At 41.1% G+C, this 23,576-nt stretch overlaps 1 protein-coding gene across 1 annotated transcript in view; it reads right to left on the minus strand.

Annotated features, from left to right (window-relative positions):
- The window catches only part of PKHD1 (PKHD1 ciliary IPT domain containing fibrocystin/polyductin), a 237,982-nt gene that overhangs the window by 48,310 nt on the left and 166,096 nt on the right, over nucleotides 1–23,576 (minus strand). The window contains exons 57-58 of the mRNA XM_030944782.1: nucleotides 23,154–23,316; nucleotides 21,044–21,204 (exon numbers count right to left, since the gene is read on the minus strand). Of these exons, the coding sequence (XP_030800642.1) occupies nucleotides 21,044–21,204; nucleotides 23,154–23,316 (324 nt within the window). The remainder of the gene's footprint in view (nucleotides 1–21,043; nucleotides 21,205–23,153; nucleotides 23,317–23,576) is intronic.

Raw genomic sequence — 23,576 nt, forward strand, 5'->3', positions numbered from 1 at the left:
GAATCCTGTTATGCATCTACTATTATTATCTTGCAATCTAATATATATAAATATATATATAAATATATATATATGTATATGTATATATATACACATGTATACGCACATTTTATTTCAGGTATTACAAACACATAACATGCCATGCGTACATTCAGTTAAAATACACATTTAAGGTGTGTATTTAAGTTTAAGTTTAAGGTTAATTTTTTTTTACAAAAAAACTAAGAGGGTTATTGGTTTTACAAAAATGCAGAATATAATTGTTTAATACTTCTCAATTTTTGCATAAATGTTTTTGCAACAGAAAGAGCTTTATGTATTTTTTACAAATCAGCTCAATGCATTGCTAAAACAGCCCAAACTACCTAAAATTTGATACTGAATTAGCCCAGTTGTTGTGGGGGAAGTGATTACAGTAAAATCATGGAGTCACAACCCAGTTTGGGCAGGGAGGGACCTTAAAGATTTCATTCCAATCGCCTGCCTTCCACTATCCCACGTTGCTCCAAGCCCCATCCAACCTGGCCTTGGACACTTCCAGGGATCCAGAGGCAGCCACAGCTTCTCTGGGAAACCTGTGCCAGGGCCTCACCTCCCTCTCAGAGAAGAATTTTGTCCTAATATCTAACCTAAACCTCTCTCCTTTCAGTCAGAAAGAAGTGAGTATCTCTCTTCCAGATCTCACCAGAAAATCCAACCCCAATGCCATGTGCCATCCTCTGAAGACCATCGTTTTGCAGTACTACATTTTCACCAGCAAGATTATGATGGAGTCTTACAAAACCAATTCAGAGAACATCCCCATCCCCATGGGATACAGTCCTTATGCAGTGCTTTCTCCTAGGTCTGGCTTTTTATCTAGTTCATACATTTGTGTGTTTTGAGATGAGCATCTGAGCCTGAGCACGGCTCCTTCAGCTGAGAGAAATCAACACCTTGCACAGGAAATTTATGTATCTTAGATCCAATTTTAGAGAGAGAGAGATTGTTTCAGGTAGACAAGATTAATCTTTTGAGTTTACTCTGAATGTCTCTTTGGAAAAGCAAGCTCTTGCAACCCTATGCATCATATTCAGAATATATCTACACCTCCTTGGCCCAGTACAAGACCTGACCCACAGCCCACAGCAGCAATAAACCAGGAATTACAGGTCCTAGAAATAAGGCAAAACCAGATTTCAGAGCACATGTGATTCTCTGAGCCTCAGATTGCTTGAAATCTTTGCAGACTATGAAGGACCCATGGACCTGTTGTCAGTAGGTGACCTCAGGTATTTCCACTCTGCCATCATCTACCTGTGTGGTCTCTATGGAGTGAAAGGTGGGTGGATCTGGGAGCTCACTGCATCCTGAGTTCCTCCACAGAACCTTCTTTAAGAGCTGTGTCAACACAGACATTAAGATCAGAGGTGCAGGGTTTCGTCCTCTGACTGAGATTTTTTTGACTGCACTGTTGAAAAAGAAAATACAAGGGAAAAATACTTCTCAGATTCTGTTGGATAACATTGGCAAGGAAAGGCATGTCAATGTTATACCCACATAGAGCTCATGTAGTGCACAAAACCTCAGAATGGCTTAAAAAATGTTTTTCCATGTCCCATTAAATCACTGTGGCTTAAAGTATTGAAGGTTGGTTTTGAAACTCCTCTCGAAGAAATCTAAGCTTTTATCTCAGTGAAAACACTCCCATCTTACTAAACAAACGTGATGTGATCAGCAGTGAACCTCAGAAAATCCTCTAACATCTCATTATCCCACAGTTTAGATTAGGTCTTTTATAGCTTGACTTCCTAGTTCAACCACAGGATCAACTCTGCTCCCCTCTGCCATAGTGCTGATATATTATTTCTGCAACATGAAGAACAGAGCAAAGGAATAGAACATGTTCTCATGGCAACAAGTTAATTTTGGTTTAACCTCCAGTGCTCGCCATTGCACTCTGGTTGTTTAAATAGCAACACCAAGTAAACCAGAAATAAACCTTTACTCAAGCAAAAAGCCTCCTGAAGGTGCTGGCTGCATCACTTCATGCAACACGAAGGGTTCCCTTGTCATTCTTGTTGGAAAGATGCCATTTCCATGCAAAGATGGACTCTGTTGAACCTATTTACCAAGGAACACCTGTGAAATCTGAAGCTGAATTATGAGGACTTTCACCCCAAGAGCACAGGAAGATGGAGAGCAAAGTTCTGTATTGGTTTGGAATTTTTCTCTTTTTATTCCTTTCCTCTCCAGACTCAAGCCTCAGCCTCTCAAAGAAAGACACCCGAAAAAGACACTTTGCTTTTTGAAAAGACTTCAGCACATCTGAATCCCACTGCAGCAATATAATTTCCTTAAGCAGCTCCCAAACTGTGAACATAAAAGGATACAAATTCAACACCCTCAAAATAAGAGGAATAAGATAATAACCCTGAACAATGAGAAAATTGCACAAGTTCACTTTCCATGTCAGTATGCATTTCCCTTTAAGAATTTCCATTTCCCTTTAAGCAATTCTATTATTCACACATAGCATTTCTAATCATTCTTTCAAGTGTTTCTATGTAACTTATCAGGGTTTAATGAATGCCAGAATAAGCACTAGAGGGAAAATCCACATAACTGGACACTAACCCAAAGGTTTTAACAAGACCTCTACATTTTTCTCTTTTTAATATAATCTTTATTCAAGCACTTGCTGCTTTGATCAGAAATATGGCTTTTTTATTGGTATTATTATTGACTTTTTCCCACCCACCCTCCTGCCTAAATCACCATCCCATAACCTGTGAGCCTCCCAGGGTTGCAGTGAAGAGTTATTGGTTACAAAGGGATTCTTTGAAAACAACATCTACATAAAATCAGTAAAAGTTAACAAACTTCTATACTGATTTCTACTGAATGGGGACCCACATTCACTTTACAGAGAACAGTAAAAAAAAAAAAAAAAAAAAAACCACAAAGTATCCAAAATGGGAAAATGTTAGAGAACACAAGTGACTTATTCAGTCTGTAGTAATTTATGGAGGTACTTGCTATCAATCAGAATTCCTAAGGATCACTTCATGCCCAGAAGTTGTCACTCACACAAATTCTGGGACACTTTGCCATTGGATGTTTGAATGGCTAAAAGATTGGGTGAGACAGGATACACAAACCAATAATACAGGAATTTGTTTTATCTTCAGGTCAAACTAACCTGAATTAATGGCTGCTTTGGAAAACAGAGGGTATGAGAAAAGAAGTCAGTCTGTAAATGCTGATTATTCTTCCCAGAGCAACCACTGCCTCCAACATTACACTAAAAACACAATAAAATTTGAATCTGATTTTTTAAGCCATTCCTGGAGTTCTGCAGGATTCCTGTCTGCAGGCTGGAATCTTCCTGATGTTGTAGGCAGCCCTGCACTTGTATTTCATCTCTGACTGGTTTGGGGTTCTTTTCTTTGTGGTGCTCTTCAGGTATACATGGAGTCAGAGCTTTTTCCAGAGAGACTTAGCCTTTCCAAGAGCAAGGGATGTTTTTTGTTATGTGTGGTCACTGACTTCCTTAGGGATTTCTTCTTCCTTCAGACACAAATTTGAATGGCTGAGGAAGTTTGTACCCTTGGGTTCTGAAGAGGGAAAGGAGAAAGCAGATTTCCCTCCATGCACAAGGATCCAAAGCAACCACTTGAAGCTGAGCAGAATAGTTTCTCTAAAGCTGATTTAGATGTCTTACTCAGTGGTTTCAAGGAGTAAGGGGGACATCATATCATTTTCCTGCAATGAAAAAATTATTTCAACTGATTCTACTTACAGCTCTAATAACTTGTAATAACTTTCAGGGAAACCCAATAACAGACTTCCAGTATCAAAAAGGAGATTAGGAGAAGTACTTTTTAAAAGACCATACAGAGATAGGACCAGGGGAATTGGCTCTAAGATGAAGAGTAGATTTAGATGAGATATTAGGAAGAAATTATTTAGAGGCTGGTGAGACCCTGGAACAGGCTGGCCAGAGAAGCTGTGGCTGCTCCATCCCTGGAAGTGTCCAAGGCCAGGTTTGACAGGGTTTGGAGCAACCTGGGCTAGTGGAAGGTGCTCCTGTCCATGACAGGTGTTGGAACTTGGTGATCTATAAGGTCCCTTTTAATCCAAATCATTATTCCAAGAACTGGAAAAGTCCTCAACAAGACGCACAGCCTATTCCTCCACCCCACAGCAAGGACAGGTCAGCCTGGCTTCTTTCCTGATTGTGATTTTATCTCACAGCTCCCTCTCCAGAAAAGAAAGCAGTGGTGTCCCTCTCCTCAGGCACAGAGACCAGGGATGGCCCAGCCCTGCTCCAATGTGAGTTGTGCTTTTAATTGTGGTCAATCCTCAGAGCGAGACACGGACAGAAAATTTAATTAATTTATCATGAGTTGGATCAAGAGGTCCAAGAAGATCCAAGGACTCTCACAGCTATTAGGGAAATTTTTGCCAAGTATTCTCTCCAACTATTTATCCAATAGAGCTGTTTCTCCTATTTCTTGCATATTTATATTTTGGTGCAACCTTGAAATTACTTGGTGCTTTTGATCAGCTAATTCTATAATCTGTTTGAGGAATACTTTCTTCACTGAAAACGTGGTCAGGCATTGGAAAAGGCCAGCCAGGGAGTGGTGAAATCACCATCCTTGAAAGTGTTCAGTGTTTGGGACATGGTTTAGTGGCAGTCTTGGCAGTGCTGGTTGGACTTGATGACCTCAGAGAACTTTTCCAAACTAAAGGATTCTGTGATTCTGTGAATCCCACAGAGGGGAATAAAATATTTTTCTTGCAATATGGACCCCATAGGGATGTGACTATATTTTCAATCCAGTAACTGTTGCATCCTGCTGAGCATGGGAAGCAGACAATAAGAAAGGCTTACCCTGGTTTTGCAATGTGCTTATTAATTTCAGAAAAACCACCGCAGGAACAAAGTTTATTAGTGAGTAGGAGGATGTTTCAGGACCAGAGCCTGACTGAAAATAATCAGCTCCCTTTAATTAATTACATACAGTTTTATTGCATAACTGATGGTTTTAAACCTTGGCCAATCAACTTGTCAAACACAGAAGTTAAATTCTATATTGGTCTCTTAAGAAAGATCTATGCCAAAGTTTTAATTCAAGTTGCCTTATTCAAGAATGAGAAAATAGGGCCTTTTGAAACTAGAATTATTGGGTAGTTACCCAGATTTGAAAAAAAAAAGAGTAGGAAACACAAAGGCAAAAAAAAAAAGGCAAAGACCTAGAAGTCCAATATATTGCACAGATCCATGACTTCTATTGTGGGGCAAATTGAAGTGGCAAGATTACCTTGTCTTGACTACTTATTTTCTAAGACAAGATGAGGTGCTGTTGTTAATTTAGCATACCTAAAAGAGAGAAAAAAAACAAGAAAAAAACCCACACCCTTTCATTGAAAAGTTCTTCAAAGGCACCTTATGATGCTGTGGTTGTGTGTGTCTTATCCCAGCAACTGGAGAATGTGGAACAATTTTATAATCACATATATGCATAAATATATTTATATTATTGGAACATATTTATATATTTGTATATTGAAATGAATATAAATTTTTACACGTTAAGTTAATAAACACGTTCTTGGCATGATCTAAAAATGAGTATTCAACATAACTACCCCAGATGAAAATATTTATTTTGCAGTTTCTTACACAAAATGTCAGTTAATAACTTTTTTTTTCCAAAGCACTGAGCTGTTTCTCCAAAAATTCACTCAGAAATGAATATGTTCTTTTCAAGTAATTATTTTAACTAAGCATTATACTCATGCTACATATCCTGAGAACCCAATGGTGCACATAGTGTCAACCACATGTGCTTTGAACTTTGGTAAAGTGATGACATCTCTATCAAAGCTATGCTTTATAAATGAAGATTTTGGATGTTGTGTCTCAGTAATTATTTTGTGAAATGCAGCTTTTGCATGTAGCAACCTCTTGGCCCGAGCTTTCAACACTTTAACTTCATTAAGCTAAAATGTTCTATTAAGTTGTGTCCTGAGAGCAATATGCTTGAAACTGGGATGGAAGGTTGTTCACTTCCTGCTGGTTTTTGGTGTGCATGTCATAGAATCCTAGAATCCCGAGATACTTGGGATTAGAGGGGACATTGAAGATCATCCCATTCCACCCCCTGCCATGGGCAGGGACACCTCCCATTATCCCAGGTTGCTCCAAGCCCTGTCCAACCTGGCCTTGGACACTTCCAGGGATCCAGGGGCAGCCACAGACTCTCTGGGCAACCTGGGCCAGGGCCTCACCACCCCCATGGTTAAAGAACATCACCCAGAGACCACCTACACCAGAGCCCTGTCCAACCTGGCCTTGAATGTTTCTAGGATTGAAGCAGCCACCACCTCTCTGGACAGCCTGTTGCCAGTGTTTCACCACCCTCATTGTAAAAACTTCTCCCTTATATCTAATCTAAGTTGACCACCTTCTAATTTAAAACCATCAATCCTTGTCCTATTGCAGCAGGACCTGCTAAAATTATCTGCCCCCATTTTTCTTAAAAGGTCCCTTTAATACCGAAAGGCTAAAATAAGGTCTCCCCACAGCCTTCTCTACTATAAAAACATGTGGCAGCACACAGCCCTGAACCATGTCCAGCGCAATTACATTTTGGGCCAAATGAGTCAAAATTGCTTGCTTCTTAGTGTGATCATGAAAACTGTCAAAGCAGACAAAGACTGTCAAAATTTAAAAGCACGAAGGCGAGAGCAAGGCAAGCTAAGGTCACACAGGCAACATCTAAGTGCTTGCCTGACTTAGTAATGCCACAGAAACACTGATAATTAACAGTTTGTAATTTTTCCCAGTGGTTCACAGGGGACTCAAACTAGTTTGGAATCACACCGTACCAGATGCCACATAGACATTTCTGTAGTTCCTGACACTGAAATGTCAGGAGTCATTTCAAACTAATGAGTGGAAGGAAAAATAAGAATTATCTTCATTTCACAAGGTAGTCAAGTAATTTCCTTACTGTGAGGGTGGTGAGGCCCTGGTACAGGTTGCCCAGAGCAGCTGTGGCTGCCCAATCCCTGGAAGTGCCCAAGGCCAGGCTGGACAGAGCTTGGAACAGCCTGGGCTAGTGGAAGGTGTCCCTGCTCATGGCAGGGGGTGGGAAGAGCTGATCTTAAAAGTCTCTTCCAACCCAAACCATTCCATGGTTCCATTCCATGACCTCTCCTCAAAATTCAGCTGCCCATACATCTTTAGCAGTGATGCTCTTGTGTGGCACAGTGACAGTGACAGTGACACAGCTCCTGGTTCCGAGCTGCCTCCTGTCCTGCCAGCATGGCCAAGGTGTGATGGTCCCCACAAGAACCTGTCTTTCAGTTGTACTTTTACATCCTTGACATCAAAGAACAGGGCAAAAATTCCCCTGCTTTTCTTGTAGCTCTTTTACAGCACTGATTCAGCATGGAAAAATTAAAGATGCTTTATCTGAAACATCCACGAAGGAAATCCTGTGTTTCTGATGAACCTGACTTCCTCAATTTCCTGTTTGCTGCACAGCTGTCTGCATTGGATGGGTCTCAGGGACATTTTTTTGGACATATTTGTGTACCTCAGTTGGAAGCCAGGTTCCTAGAGCTGGAACATAAGGGTCTATAATCTTTCTTTAAAAAAAATTAAAAATCACAGTGAAAACAGAAAGAATGAAAAGAAAACAAACCAATAAAGAATCTATCCTGTCATAACATTTGAGGTTCTGGTATTTGCTGGCCTTGGAGTAGGTTCAAGATAAATGAAGGAAATGTGTATTTCATTAAATGCTAATATTTGGAAGATAAGAGGAAAAAATGATGAAATGCTCCCAAGAACAGTTGTGAGGGCAGTGCCTGTGTGTGTATAAACACAAATGTTTGCATACACACAAACAGACCATCATGATTCGCTCTGAACCAGAGCAGGGCTACGTAGAAATAATTACAGGGAAAGGAAAAAAGATACCTGTTTTCCCATGTCATTGGTCTTCATATTCATGACAAGAGATTTTGCGCTTCTTATTCTCCATCTCTTTTCAGAACTGTAATTAAAACCTTCCACAAAGTGTGTTTTGGGGGTTTTGGGGAGGTTTTGGGGTTTTTTTCCAAGTGAAACTTGGTCTTATAAATAATGATTGAGTCACACATAGGCACACACAAAAAAAACCCTCAATCCTACACAAGTTAAACTGTGCTAGGTGCTTTAATAATAAGGCTGGTGAACCAACACCCAGCCAGCTTTTCCCTAGCAGATGCCATACTGGTTGCTGGTAAAACTTTGAGGTCTCTTCTCCATTCCACCCCAGAGGACTCTTGAGTAATCCCTTGGCTCCTGCCCAACCCAGTCTGTAAAGTCAGGACACAACACATGTTTGCCTCCTGGGGACACAGCCTTGGGCAGCAACCAGGGTCACCAAGTGCCCAGAATTCTTTTGTTAATCAGCAGATGCAATGCAACGGAACTAGAATGTGGGATTCGAGGCTCCAAATACTCAGGAGAGCATTTGATGTCTGTGCTTCAAACAGTGCAGCAGAGCAGGAATTGAAATTTTCACAAGCGATAGACAAGGCTTAGATCTTTCAAAGAACATGAGAAAATAATGAATCTAAGCAATTTATTTTCATAAATAGTTCTGGACACAGTTTTTCACAAGGACTGTAAATAGAAAATAATTCACTGACCACAGAATAGTTTCCCTGATAACCCTCAACCTCTACTGCAAGGCTATAGGTTCTAAGGTTTAGAGATTTGTTTTTAACACACACCAAAAAAAAAAGCTTCATTTTGTTGATTGCAGCTGAACCATTTCTGAGCAAACTTTCAGACAAAATCTTTCCCCAGGCATAAATCTATCAGGGAAAAAGAAAGGCATCTAGTGTAGCAAATAACATTAAAGTATAGACTATAAAATAAAATATAAAAGTAGAAGCAAGTAAAAAGAAAGAACAAGTAATATGATGGAATGTTACAGTATAGGCTGTCAAACTGCGATTGCATGAAATCAATGGTACTCTTGGATCAAAGCCATTGATCCATGGCAGCCTCCTTGCAGGTGGACAACACCTGCCAAAGAACTGATTAAATGCCTTGGTCTAGATTTCAGGTAAGGTCAAACAGCAGCAAGAAGACAATTTGGTTACTGGTTGAGGAGGCTGTGGAGGTTTGGCTTTGGAAAAGATCTCTGAGATCAAGGGCAACTGTAAATGTAACACCACAAAATCCCTCTAAACCATGTCCCCCCAGTGCCACATCAACACATCCTTCAATGCCACAGCAGAGGAGAATCAGGAGGTAAAGTATTGGAATGAAATCCCAATATTACCGAGTGGAACATGCCTGGGCTCGTCTGGCCTTGCTGCTGCACCAGAGGCAGCAGCTGTGGTGGTCTCACCTCAGAGACACCTTTGGCTGGCTGGGTATTGCAGCTGGTGCTTGGGACAAGTCCAGGCAAGCAGGAATTCAGGTTTACCTCTGGTGGACAGGCTTTAGGTGATGGTGAAGGAAAAAGGAGACGGGTCCTGCTGGAGGGTTTGATCCAGAGCTTTATTCCTAGGTCACAGACCTCTGAATGTTGCAACAGCTCCAACAGAACACCAAACTGTGTGGTCGCCGTGTCTTTTAAGCCCGGGGAGAGGGGGAGGGAAGGGGTAGGTATGCCACCAACCAGGTGGGAGGGGGGAAGTCTCAGGGGACAATGACACCTGGATAGCCCAATGTTGCCAGGGCTGAGGGGCGTCTTTTGGTCTTTTGAACTTCGCCAATCATACAACGCCCTTCCTGGCCTACCGAGATTGACGGACAGCTCTCAGCAGGAGGCAAGGGGAGGAGAAGGGAGAAAGTATTGGCCCACGTGGGAAAGGAACTGGGATAGCTGAAACAGGATATTACATCACACTGCAACATCTCCCCCTAGTTTTGTTTAAAATGAAGAGGAATGGGTTTGTGGTGCAGAATGCTTGGCAAACCATGGTTGGTAAATTGGTTCCTCCACTACAGGAGGGTAAGTGATTTCCACCGAGGCTTCCATGTCATCCATTGGAGCACTAAGGGCTTCCAAATGGTAAACTTCAGGAGGGGGAGATGAGCTTGAAATTATCTTGAGAACCTTGTGTTTGATTAGTCCAAACACAATGCTAACAACTACAATAACAATAACTAAAATAAACAGTACTAAAAACACAGTTTTCAGAATAGATCCCAACCAGCCTGAGAGTTCCCAGCCTTTGAACAATCCACTCAGACAGTCGTCAGTTCCTCTCTTGATGTCACTCACCATGGTTTTCATTTTGTCGATCCATCACACTGCAACAGTAAAGAAACCAGTTCCACGCCAAGTGGAACCAGGGCTACCCTACACAGCTGTGGCTCAATTCCCAGCTCTGAACCAGCGTGCAAAATTTTTTCCTTTAGTTGAGATATAAACCTGGAGTTTCACTCCAGAGAGCATTTCTTGGTAGCCAAAGAACTCCAAACAGATAACCCACTTTGGGGGACAGAAACATTCACTCTGAGTTTTTGTTCACAGACCCAAACTTTTTTAAACCTGTAGGAATCTATTACCTTGAGGACTTCTCACTCTATTACTTTTGTTTAAAATTGAAAATGTGTTTAAAAGGACTGAGATGGAAATAACACACAGATATATCTGCTCAAACACTGCATGATTACATAAATCTCATGCTCGAAGAAACCCAACTTTAAAAAAAGAGACAGAAACATGATATATAAACACCAATAAATTGACTGTTAGCAAGATTTCCTAATATGTTCTGCAAAACTCAGGAATGTGATCCACTGGGTGACAATCCAGGAGATCTCTGCAGTGTTCATTCAAAAATGTGTCCCCCACAGGCTGCCCAGTACCCTCTAAAATGGGTGAGAAAGCTGCTTTTGCATCCACAGGCCTTGATCAGTCCCACAAAGAGAGGAAAAGAGGAAAAGAGAGCTATCCCTTGGTGTTTGTGCCTGCTTCTCTTTCAAATGGAATTAATGGTGGTTTAATGGGGTATGAAAGGATGTTTTACTGGAAACAATGAGGAACAATTGCCTAGCTCACGTTTCATTTCACAGGTCATTATTGCATTAAGAAGTAAATCGACCAAGTCCGGTAAATAACAGTCTGTGTTTTGCCCAAAGCTTCAAACCAACAATCTTAGCAGTCACCAACTAATATCTTTGTCATTTTTAACCCTTGCAGGGATCTGCTGGGGGCTAAACAATTATAGTCTTCACCCACCCCTAGCAGGTAAGCATTATTCATTTTATTTCTCATCCCTTCTTCCTGCAAACCCCATGAGGCTGGGGTTGGTGGGTTTTTTTGCATTGTTGTTTTGTTTATTAGCCAACCTAGCCAACTGTGTGTCTGGTGGCCTTGAAAAACAACACATATTTTAGTGACTGCCACAGGCATCTTTAAACAGGCTGCTTCCTCTGCAAAATTAATTGTTGCAAAATGCGGTGCTTCCCCTGTAAACCTCTGCAAACTCCCACTCAGCAGTTTGGTTGGATTATAAATATGTCTCTAAGATCTAAAGGAAATAATACAGTTATGCTTGCAGGATGAAATACACATTTCTTTTTTTCTTTTTTCTTTTTTTTTTTTTAATTGCTTAACCACAACCATCTTGCCTCCTTAAAGGCAGCAGCCAGGGAGCCTGGAGAGGGTGTTCCATGTAGATGCTGTCCTTGGTTCCATCACTGCCTCACTGGAGTAACTCACTTCTCCGCTTCCTCTGCTTCTCCTGACACATTCTGGTTTGACTTTTAATATCAGCAGCTTCTGCAGCAGCTGCACCAAAGGCAGCATGGGCAGCAGATGAAGGGAAGTGACTTTGCCCCTCTGCCCCATTCAGGTGAGACTTCACCTGCAGAGTTGCTTACAGCCCTGGATTTCCAGCACAGGAAGGACATGGAGATGTTGGAGCAAGTCCAGAGGGGGCACCAGGATGATCAGAGTGATAGAGTGCCTCTGTTATGAGGAAAGGCTGAGGGAATTGGGATTGTTCAGCCTGGAGAACAGAAGGCTTTGGAATGATTTAATTGTGGCCTTCTAGTACTTGTAGTGAATCAACAAGAAAGACAGAGAAAGAATACTTACAAGAGCATGGATTGACAAGAAATGTGGGAATAGATTCAAATCGAAAGTTTAGATTGGATATTAGGAAGAAATTCTTCCTTGTGAGGGTAGGGAGGCCCTGGCACAGATTGCCCAGTGAAGCTATGGCTCCCCTGGATCCCTGGAAGTGTCCAAGTCCAGGTTGGATGGGGCTTGGAGCACCCTGGGATAGTGGAAGGTGTCTCTGCCCATGGTAGGGGTGGAATGAGGTGATCTTTAAGGTCCCTTCCAACCCAAAGTGTTCTGTGATTCTTCTAGAAGATGCTGGAAATTTCTGGGTGGTATATTGTAGGAATAAAACCCAATGACTGACTTAGATTTGTGGGCATCACCAAAGCAGGAATGATAAATAAGAATGGAACAGTTCCTTGGGGGATATGAAGGATGTCTGAGCTTTGAGGAGAGGTCCCAGATAAGGAATAGATTTTTAGCATGGTTTGTGTTGGAAGGGACTTTCAAGATCAGCTCGTTCCAACCACCTGCCATGAGCAGGGACACCATTCCCTATCCCAGGTTGCTCCAAGCCTTATCCAGTCTGGCCTTGAGCATTTCCAGGGATGGGACAGCCACAGCTTCTCTGGGCAACCTGTGCCAGTTTTAGTTCCCTGGTCCTGTAAACTCCACTCACACCCTGGACACCATTTTCTGTGGGACTCATCTCTACACTTAAATATTGCACATAATTTCAGGCTCACTGGCATTCCACAAGAACAGGCAGACTGAACGACAGGGTCCAAGCACGTGGGTTGAGAGACAATCCCTTTCCTCCCCTTCCTCTCTCCTTTGGTCACTCTTTGTCTTGATCAGAAGCATTTAGAGAGTCCTAATTACCAAACCTTCCTCCTACAACACCCTGGCCTTTAGACCCATGTATCACTGTCAGATCTCAAAGATTCCTGCAGACCACAAATATCCTTTCAGAATTTTTTAAATAGGTGCTGAAATGGCTATTTGAAGTTATTTGACCCATCCTCCACCTGCTCAGGAAAAGATCATCTGTACCTGATTATCTAAGGACGTTACCACTGATGAGGACTCTGCAACTCACTCGGGCAAGTTATGCCCACGTTTCTCCGTCTTTATTCCAACATTTCTTCCCAACACATAAAATTATCCTGATGATACTTGGGACCATTATTTCTGATTCCACAGACTTTGAGAGCAATTTATTTCTCTCCAATCCTCAGCAGTCTCATGTTTTTTAAGGCTGTTCCTAAACCTCTCTTCCACTTTTTCTCAAGACCAAGTCACCCAGCTTTTCCAGCCATTCCTTGTATCTCCTGTTTTCCACACGCCTAATAATTCTTTTGATATTTAACTGTCAGGTTCCTAAATAAATCCATGAGTCGTAAGTCCATCAGTTATTCAGGTTTCATGGACCACCAATGCTTTATGAATCACAGTTTAAGAAACACTACACTGAAACAGAAGCCTCATCGTGTCAATGATAAAAAAACTTTTGCTTGTGTTGAAGACAACATATATATTTATTCATATTTATGTTATACATTTATGTTTATATTATATTATAGAAAGGGAGAGAAGTGGGTTTCAAATCCATAACTAGAATCCTAAATGAAGGTGATGTAGTGTGTTGGGGGTACTGAGCCTCCAGGGAAGCAAATAGGATCTCCAAGATCTCACAAACCCTAAAAATGGTGGTATTTTTTAAAATAGCTCCTTAAATACAGGAGTTGAGTATGGAAAATTAAAAACCTGCTCTTTTATCCTCAGGGATTAAGGCTAAAAGGAGAAGCCAAGAATTTCTGATAGCAAGAGTAGGCACAAACTATTTGTTGGCACATCTTCAAAAAGGATTGCTATCCTAAGGGGCAAGGTTATCTCCCATTGTCAGGGACCTGACTTCATAATCAGTTTTTCCAAAATTCATTTGGATAATCATTCCTAATAGATATGTGTACATATTTTACATTTTATGCAGCTGAACATCAGTTCATGACTGTTTGAAAGAACCTGAGGAATTTAGAAAAGAAGTCGAAAGGGTGGCACATAAAGTTAAACTCCATTTACAGCAATAAATGTGCGAAATGGTTGGGTTTGCCCAAGGTTTTTTTGGCTTCATCAGGAGAAAAGAATTTGATACCCTTGTTTGATGGGGACAAGGAAATAGGATTTGATAGGCTTATACAATTATACATATACAGATATATAATCTATGTGTGTATATACATTGCTCTATGCTGATCACATGGAAAATGAACAATGCCATTCATCCCACACATCCTGCATTCAGAATTAAAGAAAAAGCATCCCTGAAAAAGGAAAATAGTCTTTTATTAGAGTCTGAAACAGGAGTGACTGTGAGAGAAAGCAATTTAGAGTATTTCAAAGTGGACATGAGGCATGGCCACCTCAGCCCCACTGCTGACCTCGTTGCTACATCCCCAACTGTGCCCAGCTCCTCTCTGATTTACCAAAAGAAATCCGGTAGAGGAGCGGTTTTCAGTGGCAGAGCTGTCCCCTAAGGAAGTCTCATGGTGGCATCCAGATCACAGAATCACAGACTGGCTTGTGCTGGAAGACACCAAGAAGTTCATCCTGTTCTACCCCCTGCTATGGGCAGGGACAGCTTCCACCATCCCAAGTTGCTCCAAGCCCTGTCCAGTCTGGCTTTGGACACTTCCAGGGATGGGGAAGCCAGAACTTCTCTAAGTAACCTGTGCCAGGGCCTCAGCACCTTCACAGAGAAGAATTTCTTCCATACCTTTAATCTAAACCTGCCCTCTGTCAGTTTAAAGCCATTCCTTGCTCTGTCTTCTTTCCCAACTGGTGGATTCTCCCCCCACAGAATTGTCCCTCACTGTGCTGTACTGAAGTTGGCAGAGCTGATTCTTTAATTCAGCGTGTTCCACCATCTCACCCCAATGAGCCACCACATAGACATCAAAGATATAAAAATAACTTAATATCCCTTTGGATTACTTTAAACTTTGTTCTCCCATGAGCATTATGAAAATCCTCCCAACTTTATTCTCTGCTTTGGTCTCAACTTAATTAAAGTCTGCTGAAATCTTTACCAGAGATGTGTTTTCAGGAAAATTAAGGATTACAAGCATTTTCTGATCATATTAGGTTTGGTTTTTATGAAAGAATAGCTTGGTAAGAGCTCTTTTAATGTCCTCCATTGCTACTTCCAACCCATTTTGCATGGGCCATTTATTGCAGAAAAAGCAAATTTCTATTTGGGAACAGCAGCAGCAAAAAAGCTCCAGAGGAAAACAATGCTGATATTGCATTGTTTCATTCCTTGCAGATCTACCAAACCTGCATTTTCTTCTCAGACATCTTTAATTACTGACTATGATTATGCATAGCTAGTGTGGCTAATCATATTCCTTGGAATATTAAATATTTATGGTGTAACATTTTCACCCAGCTTTAGCCCTAACTTATACTGCCAGCCTGTGTCTCAAAATGCTATGCTTTCCCAACTATTATTTGAGATTTTTATTCAATAATTAAAAGTACTAGAAGAAAGAAAATGGTACAAAAATCTTCAACCCATAACCCAAGTTATTGTTTTTACCTACATCTGACATTTTATCATATTTCTGATGAACTTAGCAAACTTCTGTATATTCATTTATGACTTTTAACTTCAATGTTACAATTCAAAGAGTTTTTGACAATAGTTCTTTAAAAAATTGAGTGTTGAATGTCTCCATAACTTGCTTCAGAACAGCATTTACAAATTAAACAATTTCCTCTTTATGATTTAGAAAATGTACTGATTAGCTCTAGAGAGTAAGCAAGACTACTGAGCAATTTCACAGCTTTAGATTTGCCCAGATTGAAAATGACACAGGAAAATATAATCTCAGTGATTTGCTGGTCAGATAAAAGTTTAGTTGTACCCAACACACTGGTCTTCTCACCAACAGATTAACATAAAAGCTGAGGCAAGAAAAAAAAATGTTGGTTTTTTTTTTTTTAAGAATTAATGGAAAAACAAAAACAAAAACAAAACACAACTGTAATTTTTTGTTTGTTTCTTTATAATTGTAGACAGAATTTAAATGTTCAGTGATGTCCCAAAATATAGTCCAGGAATATTTTTTTTTTTAGTAAAGAGTGCTATGTAAAATGCACTTTGGGCTTATTGTAGTCCAGGCAACCATAAAGTTCCACCTGCCTTAAAGGGTGGAGAGTTTTTAGATTCAAAGTTTGGCTGTTGAGGTTCTGGAAGAAAAATTTTTAATTCAATGACTGACATTGGGCAAGTCACACATTCTCTCCTCTTCCTGGAAAACATGTGTCAAAATAAATGACCATCCCACAGAGATATTACAGACCTAAATTTCACTGATTCTTCTACTGTATCCAAAGAACTTACAAGGAGTTGTCAGGTTGTAAAGGAGAAAATAAATTCAATTATTCACACAAAATGCAAGGAGTACATGTTTACAACAGGAAGGAAAAGTTGCATGAATACACATCAGATAGTCCCGGGCTTCATCATCCCTCAGTAAATCAGAATCAGAGAGGACTGAAGGAAGGACACAAAGTTGGTGAAAAGGCTGAGGAACCTCTCCTATAGAAAAAGGCTGAAGAATTAGGTGTGTTCTCCCTGGAGGAGACAAGGCTCAGGAGATAACCCTATCACAATATTCCAGGGAATATCACAATATTACAGGGAAGCTACAAGGAGGATAAAGCTCTTTCTTCACAAGGAGGCACATGGGGAAGCCAATGGACTACAGGTACTGCTTGCGCCAGAAAAAATAAGTTTTTTTCATAGTGATAGCAATCGCTGGGTATTGTAGTTGTCCCATCCCTGCAAGTGTCCAAGGCCAGGTCAGACAGGGCTTGGAACAATCTGGGATGGTGGAAGGTGTCCATGCCCATGGCAGAGGGATGGAACGAGGTGATCTTGAAGGTCCCTTCCAAGCCAAACCATTCTGCGATTCTATGATTTATTGGAACAACCTCCTCAGGGACATGGTGGTGTCTCCACCACATCCTCATTTTGAAGTTTTCAAAATGCAGTTGGACAGGGTGCCACATAATGTTCCTTTCCCACAAAAGGGTGGACCAGATGAGCTTTTAAGTCCATTTCCAACCTGATCTGCTTTATGATTTTATAATCATTCAGTCCAAATTGCCTTAAATTATTCCTAGAATGTATCTGTCATCAGGAAGAAAACATCAGTCTGCAGGCTCAAGACTAAAACTTGAAAGCCTTGGTTTCATCTCTCTGTTTCTGTGTATTACCCATGTAATGAGTCAATCTCTCTTTGCTCAGTGAAGGAAACATTAGTAAACTGTAGTGGAAGTTGTCCCTGCCCATGACAAGAGACAGAATCACATGACCTTTGAGGTCCTTTCCAACCCAAACCATTCCGAAATTCTATGACAACACTGGAGACAACAGAAGTGGGGACAGCTGGATCTTCTATGATTTTCAGGTCCTCAGCTACTTTTCCACCAAGGGAAGACAATGAACCTCAGTGGCTCTGGGAGTCATCCCAGATTACAGATTTAGGAACTGTGACAAGAGTGTCCTTTGAACACTGCAAAAAGCCAGCAACTGACTGATCCTTTAACTACACAAGGATGGTTGAATCAGCTGCCCTTTGTAGAGCTGGGGTTTTAACCTGGACATAGGAATCAGTTGAACACACAAACTGTTCACTTATCCTTAATTCCCCAACAAGACACTCCTGTTTATAGCTAATTCTGCTGTACAGCTTTTGATTCTGGTATTTCCTCTACCATGGAACCATTTAGTGCTCCAGGCCTGGCCCCAAGCTCTTTTGCAAGAGGCTTGCTCTAGACATGAGTTTTAGGAGAAAAACATTTTGTCATCCAAAAATGGCAGCTCAAAGAGATTTAAATAATTACAAATTCATGTTAAACTCATTAAATTGTTTTGGATAATTCAAAAAATGGTACTTTGAAAGTTCCTCATAAATTATTTAGGGAGGAGGGTGTTGGAAAATATTTAATTTTAAACTTTTGCGGCATTATATTTAAAAAAGACAAAAAAAAAAAGACTAAAAATGACTCCCACATTAAAAAGTAATTATGCTTTGTTGGACTCAAACCCACTTTTGTTGTTACGCCTTTTTTTCTTGCACTAGAAATAATAATAGCACAAAAATCTTGGATCTGTTCCCTCCTGTTTTGTTCTTTTTTTCTAAATTTCTGCAGTTTATCCAGAAAACTAAAATTTCATTTTGAAGTGAACAGTTCTGCTTTTTCAGAGAGTCACAATGAAAAGCTTGGTCTATGAACAAAGAGCAAACTCAGTGGGTACAAGTTTGGGAAAACAAAGGAGGGAAAAATGTGGGTATAGAAATAATAAATTTCATAAATTCTATATCAATTACATCTTCAATAAAAGATATCATGTGAATCCAGGAACATCAATATAATTCTGAATGATCCCTTGTGCTCCAGTTATGGCTCTCACAACCTCTTCCCTGTGATACTCCTTATTCTGGTAAAACACCTCCACGGATTTTTTGTCCCTTAAGTCTACTGAATATTTTGGTTTGCTCCCCACAGAGTAATCAGAGTATCTGAAAATGGCTGAGGGACAGCAATTTCGATCTGATTGGCCGAACTGGAATCTTGAAGTGAACATAAATATTTATGTTTATCATAGAATCACACAATCACAGACTGGTTTGGGCTGGATCTGAAACATCATCCAATTCCAATGCCCCTTCCAAGCCATTCCATGATTCTATAATTCTGTGACATCACCATCTTTACAGGCCTTGAAGCATTGTCACATCAAAGGGTCATCTGTCCCTACAGAATCATTAAGGCTGGAAAAGACCTCCAAGGTCATCAAGCCCACAATGAATGAGCGAATGCCACCATGCCCACTAAACCATATCACAGAGGGCCACATCTTGGTTTTCTTTCTTCTTTCTTTCATCATTTCTTTTTAATGATTCCAGGGATGGTGGCCTCACCCCTGTCCTGGGAAGCCTGTTTTAATGCCTGACCACCCTTTCTGGAAAGAAATTTTTCATAATATCCACCCTGAATTTTCCCTGGTGCAACTTGAGGGTATTTCCCCCTGACCTATCACTAATTTCCTGGGAGAAGAGGCCAATTCTTCTTTTCAGGGAGTTGTAGAGTCCCTCTGAGCCTTCTTTTCTCCATCTGCTCCTCATGGGACTCATTCCAGATACTTCCTCAGCTCCTTTTCCTTCTGTGGACACACTCCAGCCCCTCAATGTCTTTCTTGCAGTGAGGAGCTCAAAACTGAACATGGGACTCAAGGTTTGGCCTCATCAATGCCCAGCACAGGGGGATGATAATTTCTCTGGTCCTGCTGTCAGGAGATGAGTGGGGGCAGGAAAGTTGAGCTTTTTCTCCAATTTGTATGTTGTCTATCCTGGAAGCCTGCATTGCTGTGAAAAATACTCAGTGCTACAATTTTCCAGAAAGAGAGGGAGAGAAGGGAAGACAACCATGAATTCACCTTATCATCAAGTTGTGCCTTTTCAAATGTCAGCCACAAAAGGAATCATAGGTCAGAATGAGAAATGTAGAGGAATTTAACACACATTTATGAAGGGTAGGGAAAAAAATCCCTATTCAGATTTGGGCAGCAAAAAGAAAGCACAGCAATTTTGTCATAGCTTCAGAGGCAGGCAACATTTATCATATGCTGTTACCTCCATTTCACAAGGAGATAAACTCTATGGAGTGAAGGTTGTACCCTCAGCGCACTTTAGATGGTGGGGATTCCTCTTATAGCTATGAGTAAAAATTGTGGGAATTGTGCTAAAAATTGTGGGAATCTGAATAAAATCCAGGTTTTGTATGCAAATTTATTCATTAATATGCAGGTGCTAAGTGGTAATAGTACCAGAGCATTAGTGCTTGGATGTGATTCATAATTAGGGTGGAAAAGGTACAATAAAAATCAGTGTTTGCATCTAGACAACACATAAATCAGCCCTGTAAGCAGCCAGCTAGAGCGGGATCCTTAGAGGAAAAGCCTTATACATTTTGTTTAAAGATTAAAGTTCTTCTTGTGTTTAATCAGTTTCAGAGTGTGAAGGAAAACAGGATTAAATACAGTCCCTCCCATCAGTCTCCCATACCAGCAGAGTTACAAACGATGCATCTCTACAGCAAAATGGCCACCATCAGCAGCAGGCACAGGGAATGCTAATTGTAATTAAAGAGTTTATTTGGAATCAGAGAGCTGAGTTTTAATCAGGATGAGAATGGAGCCTTGCTGTGGGAGCCTTCAGAAAGTGGTTACTGAGCAGAATGGGCCTTTTTTAAACAGAGAGGGGTCGTCAGACTTCTGGAGTGGGTTTTCAGCTTGATTATCTCCTCAGTGGGATGCAGATGAAAATCCTTGCAGGGCCAATTATTGGTATTATTGTGCAGTTTTGTGGTGTTTTTATGGCATGTGCCCATCCATGCTCTCAGAGGACTTTGGAAGGGGCAGGTAGGATCACCAGTCATGGAATGGTTTGGGTTGGAAGGGTCCTTAAAAATCATCTCATTTCACCCCCTGCCATGGGCAGAGACACCTTCCACTGTCCCAGGTTGCTCCAAGCCCTGTCCAACCTGGCCTTAGATAATTCCAGGGATCCAGGGGCAGCCACAGCTTCTCTGGGCACCCTGTGCCAGGGCCTCCCCACCCTCACAAGGAAAAATTTCTTTCTACCATCCAATCTAGTGAGTCAGACCCTAAAGAGGCTAAGGATGTGGGGTGAAATGATACTGCAAGTAGGCAGAGTGGCACTGGTGGGCACAGAACTGCACAGCACAATTCACTACATCCTGCCTGGAAAGGAATCACACAGACTGGGACTACCATGACCTCAACCTCAGCTGCAGATCTCAGTGAAAGTCACATCTCATGGCTCAAGTTTCTGCATGATTTTGCAAACACTCCCACCAGCACGAGCACTTACCAGCTTCTGAGTAGAACTCTGTCCATTCAAACTCTGACTTGGGGAAAACAGAGACAGGTGGCTCCAGATGCAGGACACCTCCATCCAAATCCTTAAAAAGGGCTTTCCTTGAGCCTTTGCATCTCTTTTCAGGGAGCATGGTGTCTTTAGAGGTTTGTACACTGGTTAGTAGGAAAGGTAACATTATTACTAGTGGCTTGGAACAGCCAGAAAAGCCTATAAATTTCTATGTAAGCCATTAACTACTGGCTGTCACGGAGGAAGGTACCTGTAACAGGACAGGGGTGTTGAGAGAAACTCATCTCACTGAGACAAATATAAGAGTTGTGTTTAATAATTTCCTAAACAAGGGTCTATATTGACTATAGAAGGAGGTCAGTGTGTTTAAATAACATGCCTAATTTTTGAAACACTGACATGTAGTGAGCTGAATTGCTTTCAGTTGCAGATGGACTAAAGGTTCAACACAGCTTAAAGGAACTGGTGAACTGAGCATCTCACACCCATGGCAGAATTCAATACAATAAAAAGACTTGTACTCCAGCAAAGTCCTTGGAGATATTTTTAGATTACTACACATTAAACCTTGAAGAAAATGCAGAATTATTTGGTCTCAGGCTGAGAAAAACCAATTGCTGGTACCTTGAATGGGGCGAACAGGTATAGGCAGAGATTTGCAGTAAGGGCAGAGGAACAAAAAGGCCAATTCCCCCAGTCAACCAAGCTCAAAAGAGGCAGAGAACAAAGACTCCTCTGGTCCTGACAGTTCAGTTCTTGACCATCTCTCAGCACATCTAGCATTTCTGCTGGTTAGGTCTACCAGCAGGACAAGCAAAGTTCTTCATGGATTTGCTATATTCTCTGATGTTTCTATTTCCTTTCTTGCTCCAAGGCAATGCTCATCTTCTCTTTGACAGGATATATACATCAAGATATCCCTTCAGGATGCTGAAGCAAAACAATGTAGCCACATCCTGGATCAAGCTCAGCAGCTGCAAAGACGGATTAAATAAATGCATGCAGATACTGCATGAGGAGCACTGGGAGATGGAGCCACCCTCAGAGGCTCAGCAGCCTCCCAAGGAAGCATTCAGTGATCCACGTGCTTTCCTCACATTTGAAAACCACCAGCTCTTGCAGTAGACTGGGTATTCAACAGCTCACTACCAGCAGAATATTGTGGGATGGATACAAGAGCGAAACATAATGGGAGCTGACAAGCTGGACAGGGCTCAGAAATCTACACGCAAACTAATGCCCAGAGCAAAAAGCAAAAATATAGAATAAAATAAGAAATTCTGGCAGAAGGCTGGAGGGGCTCTAAACATAGCAGTGCGGGACACCTCCAATTATTTTTGACTGGCAAGTGGAGTCCATGCTGGAATTTTTTTTTTGCTACTTCAAGGCTTTCCTGACATAGCCTCTGCATCATGTTCAGTGACTGCAATAAATAAATAGGCATGTGGTTTCCATTGGATGTGGTATGTCTAAACCACTGCAACTAGCAGTGACTTAAGGTTACAGATGAAGTTCTTCCCTCCCTCCTCAACACTCACAGATGATATTCTCCCTGGGCAGGAGCAGTTCTGGCAATCATTTGACATCTCACAGCCTGCCTGGTACTGATCAACATTTCTGATGTGATCTCGCAGGCACAAATCAAGCCACGCTTCCCCGACCAAAAGGACATTCCCTGTCTCAGGGTTTTTTCCTGGAGGTCCTGACATTTTCTGAAGCCTGAGGCTGAGAAGTCAGAGATGCTCAGGATGGGGGTTTAGGAAATGGGATATGTGAGGCTTGTTTTGCTACACAAATGTCAGGAAAAGAAGAAATGCAAGAGGATTCTTCTGGAGATGCACCTTGATGGAATTCAAAACTCAAATTGTAAAAGATTGCCTGAAACTAAATTTGGTGGTGTTTTTCCATTTCTTTTTTTTTTTTTCCCTGTATTTGAGTTTTTCTGTGCATGTTTGTCTGATGTCAGACCTTGTTCATTTTTGTCAGACAGGAGCAGTACAAAAGCAGATATGAGGGGAGGATAGTTCCAAAGCTGTAGGTGTTTGGGTTGGTTTTTTTTGGAAAAAAGATAGTTCAGAATGAAGCATTTTACCTCGTTGGATGAAAGTAGAACTTGTCCTTCTCACTGACGTGTAACATCCTTGATGTCTCTGCTGTGATGAGAGGCATGATGCCGAAGTGATCAGCATTTGACATGATACAGACGTCCCTGTCTTCACTGTAGCAGCTCTGTGTAAAACCAGTAAAGGTGACTTCTGCCAGGGATTAAGAGAAGATCAAGCAAGAAAAAGTGGTTAAAAGAGTGCCATAACTAGAGATAAGGAAGTTGTTTTTTCATGTGATGTTTTCCATGTTAACATGCCCCCCATATATATCTGTGCAAATTATTTTTAAATCAGACTAATAGCATTGTTCATAAAACTTCATGTGGCTTTAGAATACTCTGCAGCTAAGTTATATCCAGAGATGATACAAACCAAGTCATGCCATAGGAAAGGAAATCAAAGAAATAGTA

This window comes from Camarhynchus parvulus, chromosome 3, assembly GCF_901933205.1.
Source record: "Camarhynchus parvulus chromosome 3, STF_HiC, whole genome shotgun sequence".
Taxonomy (NCBI): domain Eukaryota; kingdom Metazoa; phylum Chordata; class Aves; order Passeriformes; family Thraupidae; genus Camarhynchus; species Camarhynchus parvulus.